The sequence below is a fragment of the Brienomyrus brachyistius genome, chromosome 1, assembly GCF_023856365.1.
Source record: "Brienomyrus brachyistius isolate T26 chromosome 1, BBRACH_0.4, whole genome shotgun sequence".
NCBI classification, from domain to species: domain Eukaryota; kingdom Metazoa; phylum Chordata; class Actinopteri; order Osteoglossiformes; family Mormyridae; genus Brienomyrus; species Brienomyrus brachyistius.
Genome location: NC_064533.1, coordinates 47377356 through 47394201, shown reverse-complemented (window position 1 = coordinate 47394201; position 16846 = coordinate 47377356). Strand labels below are relative to the sequence as shown.

At 44.7% G+C, this 16846-nt stretch overlaps 1 protein-coding gene and 1 long non-coding RNA gene across 9 annotated transcripts; one reads left to right on the top strand and one right to left on the bottom strand.

The window, feature by feature from the left end:
- Window positions 1-2773: 2773 nt before the first annotated feature.
- On the top strand, window positions 2774-12195 carry sik1 (salt-inducible kinase 1). 4 transcript variants are annotated; one of them, XM_049014696.1, is made up of 13 exons: window positions 2774-2922; window positions 3365-3573; window positions 3965-4081; window positions 5866-5929; window positions 6204-6365; window positions 7230-7354; window positions 7678-7801; window positions 7956-8173; window positions 8316-8543; window positions 8803-9022; window positions 9223-9420; window positions 9554-9749; window positions 9849-12195. In XM_049014696.1, exons 2-13 carry the CDS (start codon window positions 3421-3423, stop codon window positions 10276-10278), a joined length of 2235 nt encoding a protein of 744 aa, XP_048870653.1. In that variant the 5' UTR covers window positions 2774-2922; window positions 3365-3420; the 3' UTR covers window positions 10279-12195. The 4 variants fall into 4 exon arrangements, with proteins under 4 accessions (XP_048870653.1, XP_048870644.1, XP_048870637.1 ...); XM_049014687.1 differs by having other exon boundaries at window positions 8800-9022; XM_049014680.1 differs by having other exon boundaries at window positions 8316-8597.
- LOC125742582 (uncharacterized) lies at window positions 6465-7223 on the bottom strand. 5 transcript variants are annotated; one of them, XR_007398135.1, is made up of 4 exons: window positions 6933-7223; window positions 6733-6882; window positions 6634-6682; window positions 6478-6535 (listed from the first exon to the last, which is right to left on the bottom strand). It is a non-coding gene; the product is annotated as an uncharacterized LOC125742582 (long non-coding RNA). The 5 variants fall into 5 exon arrangements; XR_007398143.1 differs by lacking the exon at window positions 6634-6682 and having other exon boundaries at window positions 6465-6486; XR_007398138.1 differs by lacking the exon at window positions 6634-6682 and having other exon boundaries at window positions 6500-6535.
- Window positions 12196-16846: the final 4651 nt, after the last annotated feature.

The following is a 16846-nucleotide window of genomic DNA, read 5'->3' as shown; positions in this document are numbered from 1 at the left end:
CACTCCTCACGTAGCGTTAGAGTTCCGTTCCAACGGCCAGGCCATCAAGCGAAATGGCTGCTAAGTGGAAATCATGGTGGCCTAGGTGTGAGCATGACTGTGCTTCTGCTTTCCATACTCAGTTTCCTTTATCCTTCAAAAAGTGGAAGTCTTTGACAACTTTTTTATGGCCTATTTCTGAGATGTCTTTCACTATGACGTGCACTGCTGTCAGGCGTATGTAATTTGGTTGTAAATGCACACATTGGTCACTGCCTGTGGTAGTTGTTAAACAAGGAGTGGGTGATTAAATATGCACATATTAGATCAAGCTTGGAAAGTTTACATGTCTCCCCCAGTTACCCAAAGACATGTAGCTAGGCTACCTGGTGTGTGTGTGTGTGTGTGTGTGTGTGCTATGTATATATTATGTTTAGGGGATCAATTTTCCCACAGTGTGATAAAAACCTGTTATTCTGACATTGTGGGGAGTATTTTTCCAGTCCCCAGAAGGGGAAATTGAATTTCTTTTTTAAAAATCTGTGAGTGCAATCAAAAAAACGAAGATGCCAGAAGTATTGTGTTGTGTTTGGTTACTTGTGGTTAAGGTCGCATTGCTGGGATTGGAGTTCGGCCCCGAAGGAGGATCTCATGGTAGGAAGCCTTTTTATGGAACTACTGCTGTTGCCGATGTTCAGCCATTTACTGCTCAATGTCTGATCATTAAACTCGAGTACGAAAGAGTGAAGACACTGGTAGACAAAATATTCCTCTGTGTAGTTTTAATGTTAAAGATAGAGATGTTTCTTATTTCAGTTTTGGATTGTCACATTTTTCATGAATATAAAATAAATTCTTAATTATTGACGACTGTGGGCGTATTGCAGTAGTAAGAACGTGCTTGACATTTAACTTCGGAGTTCTAAATCACCACAAGGCTTAATATAGACGCTTCAAGATGACCTTTACGTGTTTTTCATTTTGTTTTTTGTCCTTCCTGTAAAGACTCGATTGACTTGAACGATTTGACCTTTTTCCCTCTCTGCTTTCTTCAATGTGACATCATGCATTTTCTTCTACATTTTCTCTGTTTTCACCGTCTATCTTATGGTTTGTACCGTAATGTGTTCTGGCGGCTTTTGATATGACCAGACCGCTGCCAGACACAATAACTTGGTATAGGGGGAAGATGGGAGAAAGCAGTCATTAAAATTATTCATACGAAATCATAGTATAGATATGGACAGAAAAGCAGGAGGGCTGTGCTTCAAAAGCAGCAGGTTTAAGCTGTAATTCAATTGTAATTATGACTAATATAGCTGTAAATTGTACACAAGCACTGGCAGAGTCTCTGCAGGATGTGAGCGTCTGGGATACTCCCACATTCACCAGCGTGCTGCGGGAGTTTTCACACTCGGCTTGCGCTCGGTCGCATACCTGAGTTAATGAGAGCTTTTCTGTGAGCAATTCCCCCAGGAGCTGGGGGGGAAAATACATAATGAAGAAGAGTGGAGCATGTGCCAGATGTTCATTTATGAGGAATGAATGATTCTGACAACCAACAGCAGGAGACACAGGAACATTTCGGTTGTAGTGAAACATCTGGGAATGTCCAGTACTTTTGAATGGAATTCACCTTCCCAGTCATTACCATTGTGTTTTTTGCCAGTTCCCCGAAAACCTCAATCTCTTTACGCTTATAGCTTCAGTCCTGACGTGGTCGCTGATAAACCAGGAATCTTTAAGTCGGTATTGCCAGGGCTGGTAGTGAAAGAGTTAATTTACGCAGTTTGTGTTAGGATGCATTAACCAGAAAAGGTGTGATCATGGATAAATTGACGTCACGCTCAAAGGTACAGTGACCCCACACTTCCTACTGCATCGCACCTGCCTTTCAATTTAGAAATGTGCTTCAGGAAAAATGGTGCCTAGAACATGGACACATTCCAGACTGTGCTTTAATTGCAGATTGCTTTAGGAAGTGTTACCAGCGGTGCAAAGCCCTGATATAGCAGCTGCTGTACACCCAGAGGTCCTCAGAAGGGTGCTGACGTTATTCCCTATAGCTGGGGGGTCATGTAATAACAGCATGTTCTTTCGTGTCATACCGTAGAAGAGTCTAGTTCAAAAATTAAATGTAAGACACAGCAAGCACAGATGGACTGCATAGAAAGGAGATAATAATTTGGTAAAACAATTGTTGTAACTTGGATGTTGATTTCCAAAGACAATTGTAATACATTTATTATGAACATGCCAAGTAATTCTCTGCTGTATGTGGACTTGCCTTGGCACTTACAGAACTGCATGTGGCATTAAAAGACAAAAGTATTAAATAATGTGTCCAATATGCACAAGAAACAATAAGTGGCGACAGCTATCATCCATCAGGACATAAGAAACCCACCTGGCGTTAGTACATTTCCCTGGACACAACACTTGGCACGTTGTGCACATCAAACTGCGGCACCACTTTTCCGAACAGTGATGTAATGTTTTAAGTTACTACGCAAGAGAAATGGTGCGAACATTTGCGGAAATGGCTCGTGCCTTCCAGCAGGAAGAGTCGACGCGGACCCAGGTTCACAACAATCTCTGGCGCTTGCGTCATCGCCCTCATCTCCAGGCAACCCCTCCATCAGCGTTAGCGTCAGACTACGAACGAGCTGCGGTTGCCCGGCAACCTGTCCCCAAGTGTGACGCGAAAACGACGTCAGCGGGGCAGGTATCCGTTTGTTGCGGCTTGGGGGGTGGGGGGAGGCGGGGAGGTAGGGGGAGGAGCCCGTCAGCGATGAGGGCTCGGCAAGTGCGGGACAGCATGCGGTTACTTTCATTTAGGTTGTAGCGCGTATGTATGCCACTGTTCGGACTTTAACTTGCTGTCTGTGAGGGATTTACTGCCTTTTTTAAAGAAAAGGATAGGCTGTGTGGATGACTGTTAAGGTAAGTTAATTTACAGTTATTTCCACAGACAAACTTTGTAATGTATGTAACATTTAAGCATTGAAATACAGGCTAATACTACTGCATGAAGCCGCCACACCAGAATGCAGCATTTTTCAGATTATTAAAAAACCGTTTCTTTTTCGTTGATTAAACAAAATTATGATCCTGACCATTTAAAAAGTAGTAAATCTATTAATTTTCTCTGTTAACATTTCACAGCACGTTGTCTATCAATTTGCGTATTTCGTAATTTGTGAATTAATATTTGTCGAATGATACAAGATTTTTTCCAAAATGGGAAAAAGGTCTGTTATTTGTATTTGGAGTTTTTTTTCCTTTGAATTACTTTTTGTAATATGTGCTGTACTCAATTTACCAATTCGACTTCGTATCTAGTGGTTTTAAGCATTTTACATATATTTCTTTTGAAAAAATCCAGGTGTAATAAAGACTACGAACAAGTCACAAAACAAGAAAATCAGAAATAGCCCCGACATGGTAATGGTGTCAGAGGGTCCCGCTGGGTCCCAGCCCGTCCGCAACCCGGGTCGACCTCTCCAAGTCGGCTTTTACGAAATCCTGAAGACGCTGGGGAAAGGGAACTTCGCTGTGGTGAAACTTGCACAGCATAAAGTTACTAAAACACAGGTAGCCTATATTATTATTATTATTATTATTATTATTATTATTATTATTGTTATTATTATTATTATTAGAGGATTCCTATATAAAAATATGTAATAAGACTGCATCATATTTTTATTTCTTTATGGAATAAACAGTAAGCTTTGTATCCTCTACGTTGTGTTTTAAAATAATACTTAAATATTTATTGTCTACTTATTGTTCCCTTGTCATTATTGTTTGGTGCCGTTACCTATTCTTCAATGTACTGTTAACTGATGCGAGTGCAGCATCTCGTAGTATCGTGAGAAAAAATCTTGAAACTTGTAAAATGACGTTATACGTTGCAAAAATGTCTTTCTACAGTTTCGGCTTTAAATGACAAAACTATTTGTTGACCACTATCAACACGCAGGTTGCCATCAAAATTATTGATAAGACGAGGCTGAACTCCTCAAATCTCAGAAAAGTTTACAGAGAAGTTCAGATCATGAAGCTGCTACGTCACCCAAACATCATCAAGCTTTATCAGGTAGGACACAGCGGGGACCAGCCGTGAGATGTGTGTAATTGCCCCTGGTGGGAGAATGATTTGGCAAGGGGGCAAAAGATCTGAGGGAAGTACCCCATGAGACAGAGGCTTGGTATTGAATTGAGGATTGACCCTTGGCTTCTAGAAAGTTCTTATTTTAATCTTGCAGTTTTGCTTGTTTTTAATTTTCCCTGCTTCTCACTTGGTTTTTGAAAACAGTTGTAAACACAAAGTATGAGGATGAAGAGACAGGAACACTGAGCTGGACAGCTGTAGGCTTTCAACCTTCCAAAAAGCTTGTTGATTAAATAAGTTGCGTTCAGACGCACACACTCACGCATTCGTGCTCTTGCCGGTAATCTGAGTACATTAATATTGTAATCGCTCCTGTGAAGCGGCTTATGATAAGCAGATTATGATCGAACCCGCTCAGTGCCCCGTGTCCATGGTGTGAAGGTGCTTGGCTTGGCTGCCCTCCCTGCACTCGTACATTTTGCTGAAAGGTAGCGCGTCGCTCTCTGGGCTGCCAAACGGCTGAGACGGCCAGCTCAGACAGCGCCCTGCCATCCGAGTGACTGCACAAGGCCCGCCCTAGTGGGAAAGTACACTCTTTGCAAACCCGAATGCCAACTTTCTTCATTATGGTTGCTTTAGGTTCAGTAATTGGGTGAATTCCTGAGGATTTGGTTGAAAGTGCAGATTGTTCCCAAACAACACTAATCCCACAGTCTGAATTGGCACCAATAACCGAAGAGCAAATTTATAGAACTCGCTTAATTTTCTGTTGTTTTTGCGATGAAACCACCAATAACCCCTCATCATATGTTACACAAAACTCACTCAGTTTTTGAGGGAGACTAGGTGTCCCCAAGGACTCGGTTGGGAAAAACTGTCCTAATGCACAGACTTTGTTCATGGTGATCCCACTACATTGCACACCAGCATGTTCCTGCACATGTTCCTCAGCACGTCGCTCAGCCTATCTCTCAGCACATTCCTCAGCGTCTCTCCCAACCCCCTAGCCCCTGCCTCCGATCACGTTCACCCTTCAGCACCCTGAGGGAATATGGGGGAGAAAACACAACATACTTAACCATATGTCAACCTCAGAAGATTTACTTTTTCATAAGTAGGTCAGTCAGCAAGTTGCAGAGTTCCATGACATGCAAAACTGAAACAATGCGTTTGTGATCTTCTGGAATATTCATTGCTTTGTGGTTAAATATGTCCAGTTTTTTTCTAAATCTGCACTTTTTTCTCAGCAAAAATTTGCTGTTCTCGCAGCAAAATTCACACGTGTGTCCACTAAGTTCCCTCTCTGCTGGGTACATCTTGTTTTTCCTTGGATCATCTACAACTTGCGCAATATAGTGTACACTGGTGCACTTTTGAGGCCCCCGTAAGGTGGGGCAGTCTTAAATAGTTTCAGGATGCAGGACAGCTTCCGCCTTTGATACTGTGTGGTTGTTGTGGTAAGTGAGAGGTTGAGGAAGGTGACGCGATAGCATCACCCGCATGTACCGTGAAGCTGTGAGCTTTTTCTGCTGTAGACCAAAATTCAGACTGCAGATGGTCTTATATAACGGCACCATGAAGGACAGAACTAAAAATACATGGAATTACAGAACCCACTAACCTGCAAAAAATATGTGTGGTGTGGTTTATGCGGGTGTCATTTCAGGTGCTTGAAGGCGATCTGTTGGTCTAACTACTGCATTTCTTTCCCCTAGTGTGCCATACCTTATACTGCCTAAACTAAAGAGCTTCTTTTTTGTGTCTAACAGGTCATGGAGACAAAGGACATGCTGTACATAGTGACGGAATACGCGAGGAACGGAGAGATGTTCGGTAAGCTGGAAATGCAGCTTCACTCTGTCTGATCTTCTGAGCTACTAAGTTTCCAGTCCGGTGAAAATACCCTTTGACTCCCCACCCAGAGTGACTCAGTCAGTTTCAAAACCACTGAGGTGGGAGAATTAAAACCGGCGGGTCAAATTATCCGGTCTCTTCGCTCCTTGGAATCTCTCGTCATGTTAGACGAGCTGGTTTGGAGTCAGCGAGCAGTATCACAGGACAAACCTTATCGCGGCTATTAGAATGAGCTCGCCTCTGTACTCTGCAGATTACCTCACTGCCAACGGACGCATGAGTGAAGGGGAGGCCCGCAAGAAGTTCTGTCAGATCCTGACAGCAGTGGACTACTGTCACCAGCACCACATTGTGCACCGGGACCTTAAGACCGAGAACCTGTTGTTGGATGCCAACATGAACATCAAGCTAGCAGGTATGATGTGCGCTATAGATAGCACAAGACAATGAACAGGACTTTTTACCAGATTTTGTTCATCATTGATATTAGGATTCCGACTGTTAGGCTAGCAAGCTACACTGCATCCAGCACTGACCTGGGATATGACTGCTAGCTTGGCAAGCTACACTGCATCCAGCACTGACCTGGGATATAACTGCCAGCTTGGCAAGCTACACTGCATCCAGCACTGACCTGGGATATGACTGCTAGCTTGGAAAGCTACACTGCATCCAGCACTGACCTGGGATATGACTGCTAGCTTGGCAAGCTACACTGCATCCAGCACTGACCTGGGATACTGACTGCTAGCTTGCCAAGCTACACTGCATCCAGCATAGACCTGGGATACTGACTGCTAGCTTGGCAAGCTACACTGCATCCAGCACTGACCTGGGATACTGACTGCTAGCTTGGGAATCTACACTGCATCCAGCACTGACTTGGGATACTGACTGCTAGCTTGCCAAGCTACACTGCATCCAGCACAGACCTGGGATACTGACTGATAGCTTGCCAAGCTACACTGCATCCAGCACTGACCTGGGATACTGACTGCTAGCTTGGGAATCTACACTGCATCCAGCACTGACTTGGGATACTGACTGCTAGCTTGGCAAGCTACACTGCATCCAGCACTGACCTGGGATACTGACTGCTAGCTTGCCAAGCTACACTGCATCCAGCACAGACCTGGGATACTGACTGCTAGCTTGGCAAGCTATACTGCATCCAGCACTGACCTGGGATACTGACTGCTGGCTTAGCACTGGATTAGCCAGGCTGCGTGCAGGACAGCAAAGAGAACACGTGTCAATCCTCTGCATGCTACCCTTTCAGACTTTGGCTTCGGAAATTTCTACACTGCTGGGGAGTCCCTGTCCACGTGGTGTGGGAGCCCTCCCTATGCCGCTCCCGAGGTCTTCGAGGGGAAGGAGTATGAGGGCCCTCTGCTGGACGTTTGGGTAAGCAGAAACCACATACTGTACTCCCTCCCTGAAATTTTGCTTATGCCCCATACATCAGATTGCTCTTTAATTACTAAATTTTTGCTCACTTTCCCAACCTGACAAGTGCTATTATTATATTAAGTAGTGCATCTTAAGATCACAAATAACCTCAACTGCCTTTCTGCAGGTGGCAATAATTTACTAATTAGGACTGTTTCATGTTAGCCCCCAATGGTTATTTAGAAAAAACAGGTGTTACTTCTGACTCACCGGCACCCCCACCCCTCCAGATTTGCGACTAGCTGATGTTAAAGGCATTGCACCCTCACTTTTCCCAGAGCCTGGGTGTTGTCCTTTATGTGCTGGTGTGTGGATCTCTGCCCTTTGACGGACCCAGCCTACCTGTGCTGAGACAGAGAGTCACGGAAGGCCGCTTCCGAGTTCCGTTCTTCATGTCGCAAGGTAAGCAGGCCCCGGTCCCCTCCCGCACCAACATACCATTCGCTCTTCAGAGCACATTAGCTGTGTGATTGGCCAGTGCAACTGAGGGCGGGGCAGGGATACACGTCCACCAATCGGTCTCAACCTCCTCCTTTCCTGCTCTCCTCTAATTCAGACTGTGAAAACCTGATTCGGAAGATGTTGGCGGTAGACCCTGCCAAGCGGATCAGCATTGCCCAAATCAAGCAGCACCGTTGGATACTGGCTGATCCAGCCGCTTGCTTGGGGCTCACCTGTCCTGCCATCCGCTCCAGCTCTGGCCTGGAGGACTACAGCCAGTCGGTGCTGGGAATCATGCAGGCTCTTGGAATCGATCGGCAGAGAACCATTGAGGTAAGGACTGGGCAGGGCAATTGCAAAAGAAAACATGATGATTAATTGTCCTGATATGTCATTGAACTGTATGTTGGTCTTTGAAGAGATCAGCCCAGGGCTCAAATGTATGATGTCTGACCTGGTCCATCCTCTGATCCAGTCTCTCCAGAAGAGCAGCTACAACCACTTTTCGGCCATCTACTACTTGCTTCTGGAGCGGCTGAAGGAGCAACGAGCACATCAGCTCAGCCTGCAGGCTGGTGGGGGGGGGCAGTGCCCCCAAAGCCCCAGTGAAACTTCTGGCCGAGAGCTGAGGCCCTCTCCCCGCCCCCATGTGGCCATGGAACTTTCTGACAGCTTCCAGACAGCCTTCCAGAAGCCGTCGACGGTGAGCCCCACAGCACATGGGGAGACAGAGTGTGACTCCTGTCAGCACTTCCGGGTTAGTGGACACCCTAAGTAACCAATCAATAACCATTTTTTTTTTTTTTTGCTTGGCTGACGCCTTTATCCAGAAGCATGTACTGATGTCGCATCTGTCTCCAAAAACGGCTTAGCTAGCTGCTCTTGGATCAGTAACAGGGCAAAAGATCAATGCTAACAGTGCTAATGTATCCTCCCACCCTTTCCTCACATGTGTCCAGCAGGTGGTCTTCCCTGTTGAAGCAGGCCTGAATGGGCTGCTTCAGAACCGGTCCATATCTCCCATCAGTCTGTTGGAGAGTGCTGTCGGCAAAGAGGTGCAGCCTCAGGAACTGGAGGAGGAGGAGCCTTTGGTGACCCCGCCCATCCAGTTGCCCGCTAACACCTCCCGCAGACACACGGTGGCTGAGGTCTCCACCCACTTCCGCATGGGCAGCGCTCCCTGTGAGTTTGCCGCTTGTACACACAGACACAAAAAACATACATAAGACAATGTATCCCAATCCGGTTCTCGGGGACTCACTCACAGTCGGTCCGTGTTTTTGCTCCCTCCGAACTCCCTACAACTGGGAGGGAGCGAAAATGCGGGCTGAACTGGGAAACAACCGGTGTCAGGCATCTAACATGGCAGTGTCTCCTTCCAGGTACTGTGGTCAGTCCCTCAGACGGCACATCCTCAGACAGTTGTCTGCCCACCTCCTCCAACACCAGCCCCTCGCAGCCCCCGCCTGCTCTACAGAGCCCCACAGCATTCCCCTTCACCCAGTCCTCCTCTTTGCTGCTTCAGACTCATGCCAGCTTCCATCAGGGGCGTCGGGCCTCTGACACGTCTCTCACACAAGGTAAGTGCCTGGAGGTCAAAAGCCGTCAGCTTGGATTATGTAACCTTTCTGGTTTGAGGAACTGCCCTAAGCAGCTGCCACTCCATTCAGTGTATGGTGTAGTCCAGTAATTCTGAGCCCCTGACCCTTACAGGGCTGAAGGCCTTCCGGCAGCAGCTCAGGAAAGTACCCCGAGCCAAGGGCCAGCTAGGTTTCAGCAAGATCAAGGGCCCCAACACTGCATGCCTCCGGGGCAGCCGAGGACACCCGGGACTCCCCGCTTGCCTCAACGGTTCCACTGGGCTCCACGAACGCCCCTGCCTTTTAGAGGAGGTGCTACACCAACTGAAGTGAGTCGGGACCCAGGGGCCATTTTTAATAGCCATGTGACCTTAATGTTTAACCCCACCTCCTTATCCAGTGGGTCTGACCTCTGTCTCTCTGTACAGGGTACTTCAGATGCAGCATCAGCTACGGCCTCCCTTTCCCAGCCAGCAGCAACAGCAGTCAGACTCTCCCCTGCCCTTCCGAACGCACAGAAATGCCCCTCTCGATCAGCAGGGCCCGCTCTGGCAGCAACAACCCATGGAACCAGCTGCATCCAGTTCCTCCTCATCCTCCTCTTCCTCCCTGTCTCCGGTGCTCTCTGCTGCGCAACTCCTGGAGGCTCATCTGCACATCAGCCAACAACCTTGGGTCCATTCCCAAGCCCCATCGCAGCCCCTGCCCCTGCCGGAGGGCCCGCCCCTGCCTACTTTCCCCTTGTTCCCTGCTCAAGGACGCTGGAGTCCGGGGACAACGGCAAGCATGGAGCCTGCAGTGCAGGAACTGAATATGGCGGGGCAGGCTCAGCTCAGCAGCTGTGTAATGGTCAAGTAAAGAGGAAAGCTTCGCGGAGAGAAAACTGTGCTGACCTGGTGGGAACTGAACCTCAGAGCCCCATTACGCAGCAGGAGTGTGAAGCCGTGGAGGGAGCAGGCCTTGGGGAAGCACAGGGGGCTGGTCCCTGGTGAGGCCATGAAGCCCAGGAGGCAGCAGGATCATGGAGATCCATCAGGAGCAGGACTCCTACTTAAAGTATCTCTACCACAAAAAAAATAAAAGAATTATCAATTCAGCAAAGTACTAAGTATTTATCTCTCTGCTAAAAAAGCTAAACCACAAAGGATCTGCACAACCGTGGACCAACGTGTGTATTTATGACTACATCCGTTACCTCTGCCTGCATGAGCATGCTTACATGCGCCAGTGTTTCAGCCTCCGGGCTCCTAGCGTACGTTTGTATGCGTTTAGCGTGGCTGCAGACTATAAGCAATAAGCAGGCTCCAGCACCTAGCTGGCCCCAGCTGCCAGCTGAGCAAGATGGCGAAGAAGTGGTCTTCCCTTAATGACCTGCGTCATGCACAGATATGCTCACGTCAAAGACATTTGTAACTTCAAGGGTTTCAATAGAAAGAGGTTCTGTCTTCCCAGAGACAATGCCAAGCTTGCTGACAGCACTCGTCCCTGGTTTGTTTTCCATCTTCTTTTCCTGGTTTCTTTTCAATATTAGACTAAAGCTTTAGTTGTCTTCTTATTTAAAGTACATATTTACAAGCAGAGTTATTTTCCCCTCAAAAGTTTCTTTGCGGAAGGTGCTTTTGTTTCCCTTTAGATGAATTGTAGCTAAGCTCACAGGTACTGGCTGCAAACATGCCATATTTGAACTGACATGACCAAACGTGTGCTTGCCAGGCTCCCAGTGTGACAGCACACGTGACTCTGCACACGTCAAGCTCCTCCATAGCATGTGACTCAATTGGTTCATGCTGTCAGCAAACATAGCAATCCGAGTGGATTCGTACTGCAGAAAAGAAGAAGAAAAGTAGGGCTCGCTGGCTGATTATCACGCTTCTTTAAGAGATGTGGTTGTCATGGCTGCATCTACCCTTATTTCCTTGGGGGAGGCTATGTTCTGTCTTCCTGCAACTACCTCTCCGTTGGTAAATCCAGTCTTTTTTGAGTAAACAGTGTTAGGCTTAGATATAGCCAAGTGTGACACTGCAAGTACCTGCAAGTACCTGCGAGTAAATGCATGTACTTGCAAAATAGAAGAGGTCAATGGCTCCTTTTGTGGCTTCTTGTACATGAAACATGAAATTGTCCTTTTCATTGTTGAGTTTATCTTAAACCGTCAGGGTCTCAAGCAATAATATCCTCTGTGTTTTGACCATGTGCAGAAACGTTTCATTAGAGATTAAACTGTGCACTCGTGTCACATTTAGAAAGTAGTGCCGTCATTGTCCTTTAATTCATACCATTGGTACTGTCACACTGATATTTATCCATCACCTTGGACTTGCATTGTCTTCCATGTCATTTTCATTATGCTCCAGAGGAATGAAAACACAAGACTAGTTTGGTCAGAAAGGGGACACAATGAATAGTAATAAAGAATGTTATTGTTACCAGCAGTCTGTGGATTTCAGCGGCCTGTACCTTTCAAACCAGTCTAATGAAAATGTTTATAGTGGACAGCTGAAGGTGTTTCACATCCAGTCAATAAGAAACATCCTATCATGTATGTGATTCTCTTCATTTTCAGGAATGCACTTTTGAACAGAAATGTCTTGCTTAAGATTCATATTGGTTCAGTTCCATCTTCAACACTGAAGTATGACTCTTTTTTTTTTTCCAAGCGTATATGTGCAACTAAATTTGCTCGGCTGTTCTGTTCTGGCAAACAAATGTCTGTATGAGTATGTGTGTGTATTTCATGTACATTTATATTTATTTTAATAAAATTCCTTCAAAGATTCTGCATGTATCAGATTTTACTGTCATCGCCCACAGTCTGTGACGTAAGTCACCCTTCCCCACCATTTGCCTGAGATTGATCTCCTGTGTCCCTTACAAAAAGATTATTAAATTAATTATTAAAGTAATAGCATAGTCCCTGCCTCGTGCCCATTGCTTCCGGGATAGGCTCCGGACCCCCCCAGTAGGATAAGCGGTTTGGGAAATGAATGGATAATAGCATAGTAGTATCACTATGGTAAAACCACTGTGATTTGGTCCCCTACAGTATATACCATGGTAAACTACATAGCATTAAAATGTATCTTCAATTAAAATTCAACGGTAATCTGTTAAACATTTCATATTGTACCATGGTAATAGCATGTTTTTAAATATGCTACACCATAATGTAAGGTTATTTTCAATAGTATTTTACATATTGTTTACCATAGTATTGTAATGATAAAGCACTGAAATTATACAAAAGTACATTGTGTACCATTCATGAAATGTATCTGTTTTGGCTTAGCGAAGAAAACACTGTAACAGTTTAATGCCAACATGCATCAAACGAAGCATTTGAATGGCAAAAACTGAAGGAAAACTTTTTTTAAATTAAAACACACCTTTAAAAAATCTGAAATAAAAGTGTTCACACTGTAAGCAGTGTCTTTATTTGAAGTGATACAAAATAAAATCATAAATACTGATTTCTGTGAGCTGCATAAGGTAAAATTCTCAGACACGAAATCCAGTACAACTGAAATCATCTCAGTCCAATATTTACAATACAATTACTATATTCTATGTACTTATGGGCAATACAAAGAGTACTAAAAATCAAAGAACCAATACGGGTTTGACATAAATACTGTGAGACAGAATACTATGGTGTCAGAACAATGTACCATAGCATAAGATAAAATACTGTTCAAATACTCGGAGCATATACCATATGTATATCATCATACTATCAATGTACTGAAAACACTGAGAGTACAATCCAGCACAACCATACTGACATAAGAACACAGAACTTGTCCATGTCTCTTGCTTACTTTGTCCCACATAGCTTGCGTAACTGGCTCTGCATTGGTTAGTGAGTGAAATCAGTATTACAACTGATAAGCTCAAACCTTAAGTGTTCAATATATTGCTGCCTTTTGAAAAAGCAGGACTTAAAGCACTACAGAGCAACAAACACCCAGGAAAAAAAGACTCAAGGACTAGTCCTGTTGAAACTGAGGAGTCATTTTTGAAGTCAGGTGTCAAGTTGTCGCTGGGCTGTTTAAGTCTAGAAGTTAGTGCCCACGGAGCAAGAGAAAAGCACCTTTTACACTTTTGTGTGTTTGTTTGTTCTTCCTCACAGGCTGCGTCCTAACAGAGGGGGACCCCCCCCCCCCGATCAGAGCATGACCACAAGTGAACTCTGCAGCATGCAGGGGAGGACCCCTGTGTAAATATCACGCAGATTCTCAAACTGGCTAAACCTCCCACCACCAACCAGAGAGGTTGCTTGGCTCAGTGATCTATGACATTATGAATTCCTCTGATCTGGTCTGGGGCACCGCTGAATAAGATGTTCCGATGAGACAATAGAGCTAAACACAAATTCAATACCCCACATGTCTATATTGCCTGAGTTTGCATAGCAAAATAAACATGTTACAGTTTGAACTACCATAGAATTGTACAAGCATTTAAGGTACAGATTTCTGTGACAAAATATGCATTTCTAAAGCACTTTTGTTTTTGGACATTTGGGCTGTAATTTAAATACATACACTACATACAGCCTTGCAAGCTAGCGGGTAAATCAACATATTTGCTAACAAGTGTCTTGTGAACTAACTGACCAGCAAGCTATCATACATGCTAACATGTAAGATAGAGAAAATGCTAATAGACATGCTAATATGCAAGAGAGAGAACGCTAAGAAACATGCTAATATGTAAGATAGAGAGAATGCTAATGGACATGCTAATATGCAAGGGAGAGAATGCTAACAAACATGCTAACATGTAACATAGCGAGAATGCTAACACACACTAACATGTACTGTAAGAGAGAGAGCGCTAATATGAAATATAGCAAGAATGCTAACATACGCGCTAATATGTAAGATAGAGGGAATGCTAATATACATGCTAACATGTAAGGGAGAAAACGCTCACATGCACATTAACATGAAAGGAAGAGAGAAAGCTAACATGCACATTAACATGTAAGGGAGAGAACAGTATCATACACGCTAACATGCAAGAGACGGATCCTAACATACATGCTAACATGTAAGATAGCGAGAAATCAAACAAGTACGATAACAGGGATGCCATCATGCATCTGACTGACACTCACTTTAAGATTCTCACGCTCATGCATGAAATCTTTTGGCAGATTTAAATTATTCCATTATAAACCCAGAATTAGCTACATCAAAAGTGTTGGGGTAGTTTGCAAACCCTACAGACTATCTACAATATATAAAACTATAATAAAACTGTTAGATATATGTAAATGTGTGTGCATGTGTGTGCAGACTTGTCCTGAAGTGAAAATCCAGCAAGCTAGCCAAAGTTGGTAGCCCTGAGATAGAGAGAATACTGGCAGACACACTGTAGAGATAATGCTAAGATACACGCTATCATACAGAGCAGTCGGCTCTCAGGTTTCATAGCTTCCCTCTGGATGTTACCCCACCCTGAAAGACGCATTAGGTTTCACCCAGCGCAGCTTGGCATTGGCCGTAAATCCCCACCTCAAAGCTTTTGTATTATCAGACTGTTTATTCCTGTGAACTGAGGACTTCCCAGAAATCAGGAACACACTTCCTGTAATGCTGAGCACGGCGTAATACAGTTACATCATAAATACCAATATGTATTTAAATAAAAAAGAAAATGGTTTTATGTAACATGCACACTAATCATGTAACTAGGTTTTTTTTTTCAAAGGTACAAGTCTTCAGATCCACATTAGAAAGGCAGGAAAACTACGGTGTTAAGATGAAGTATGTTGGTTTATGGCATTGCTGCCTAACAGGGACATGGCGCAGGGGGGTGGAGGGGGCCACGTTAGCACTGGCTGGTTTGTATGCTGAATATTGACATTATTTAATGAAAATAGCAGGTCAGAATTATTGCGTGAAGTCAGATAAAGTATCACTTGCAAATTCGACCCTGGCTCAGCTGACAAATTCCTTTCACTGACTCTGTAGTTTTTTCATTTTGTGCCGCTGTAATTCTGAGCGTTTGGGGTAAATATGCCCGCGTGGCATTAAGCCATAATGAAAAGCAGGCATGAGGACGATAAAAAAAAAAAAAAACAGGGAATACGGCTGTGATACCTGCAGGGAAAGTCTGAGAACTGGTTACATAACAAATCTATTACAGGAAGCTCCATCCCTTGCCGTGGAAATAACGTCAAACAGGTGTGGGTCTAGTGAGAGAAGGAAGAGCTGATGTCATAGGACCTGCCGATCTTTTGCCAGAGCGAAAGACTGACTCTTCATTGTGGAGGATGTTCTGTAGCAATGTGTCCTTACTAAGGTACATACGTGAGTGACTCCTGGTTTCTTAGTTTTCTGGCCTGGGGTGGGCCACTTTTACATGGGCAAGGCCTCCTTCCGTCGGGGGAAGGGGGATGGTGTGAGATAGATCTACTTTATTCATTCACTTCTGTTAACTGCATGTTAGGAAGCTTTTGGCTAGTTGATCCTCCGAGCAAATTTTACATTACTGATCTCCCAGCACTGGCTAAGATACGTGTTGAGATCATGTGATGGCGAGACAAATGTCAGCATGGAAGTGACGTGTCAGTTCTCATATGAGAGAGTTGGGGAGGCGTGGGAGGCTCTACAGACAGCACTATGAACTGAGAAATAAATAGGAGAACCATCCTCACCTAATCCAGATCGGCCCAGAATGTTAGCTGTACTCTTTTCACCTTTGACCTTTGACCTTTGATAGATGCTGCTATTTACAACCATGTAAAATTACACGGGTCATGTGTATAATATTGCAAATATACTTTTTAAAAATACATTCATCTTTTGGAAGAGGGACCTCGTGGAGCATAAGTCGTCTTACTGGCGAAGGCCTGGCCTGTTTCACAAACAGGAATTTCCTGTTTCAGCCATAAATGAGACTGATTCAGAAGCCATGTGGAATCTAGCTGGCACCTGTGCGTACGTGAGCCTCTGCGAGTGAGAGAGTGAGAGAAAGCGAGAGGCTGACCGGGACCTACTGGAAAAGGTCAGGGTCCGACACAGACTCAGGAAGCCGGAAACGGGACAAGCGTCAGTAGTGGGACAGCTGGCCGCTTGGAGGCGGGGTATAGAAACCCCCGGATATACAACCACTGAAATGACATCATGGAATGCGATGACACATATAACCATGCAGGGTTGGCCTTCCCCTGGGGCTGGGCTGTTTTTTAAAAAGTAAAGTAACCATCCAAAAGCCAGGAAATTTAAGGATTCGACAACAAAACAGAAACTACTCTGTGTTTTATACATCAGAGTAACAATGTTGAGAAAGATCACATATTCTGCATAACAGGCACATATTATATCTATAACATTTTACACATTTTATAGGTTACACAATAACGGGTAACCAGACCATGGAAATTCTGACAACATTGATAAGAGGAGGAAAAGAAAGAGCC

What these genes read in the sequence shown, in the direction of transcription:
- sik1 (XM_049014674.1), top strand. Translation starts at nt 3,421, where the DNA reads ATGGTAATGGTGTCAGAGGGTCCCGCTGGGTCCCAGCCCGTCCGCAAC. An exon ending in ATAAAGTTACTAAAACACAG is followed by an intron (nt 3,574 to 3,964) that starts GTAGCCTATATT and finishes ATCAACACGCAG; the next exon opens with GTTGCCATCAAAATTATTGA. An exon ending in ACATCATCAAGCTTTATCAG is followed by an intron (nt 4,082 to 5,865) that starts GTAGGACACAGC and finishes TGTGTCTAACAG; the next exon opens with GTCATGGAGACAAAGGACAT.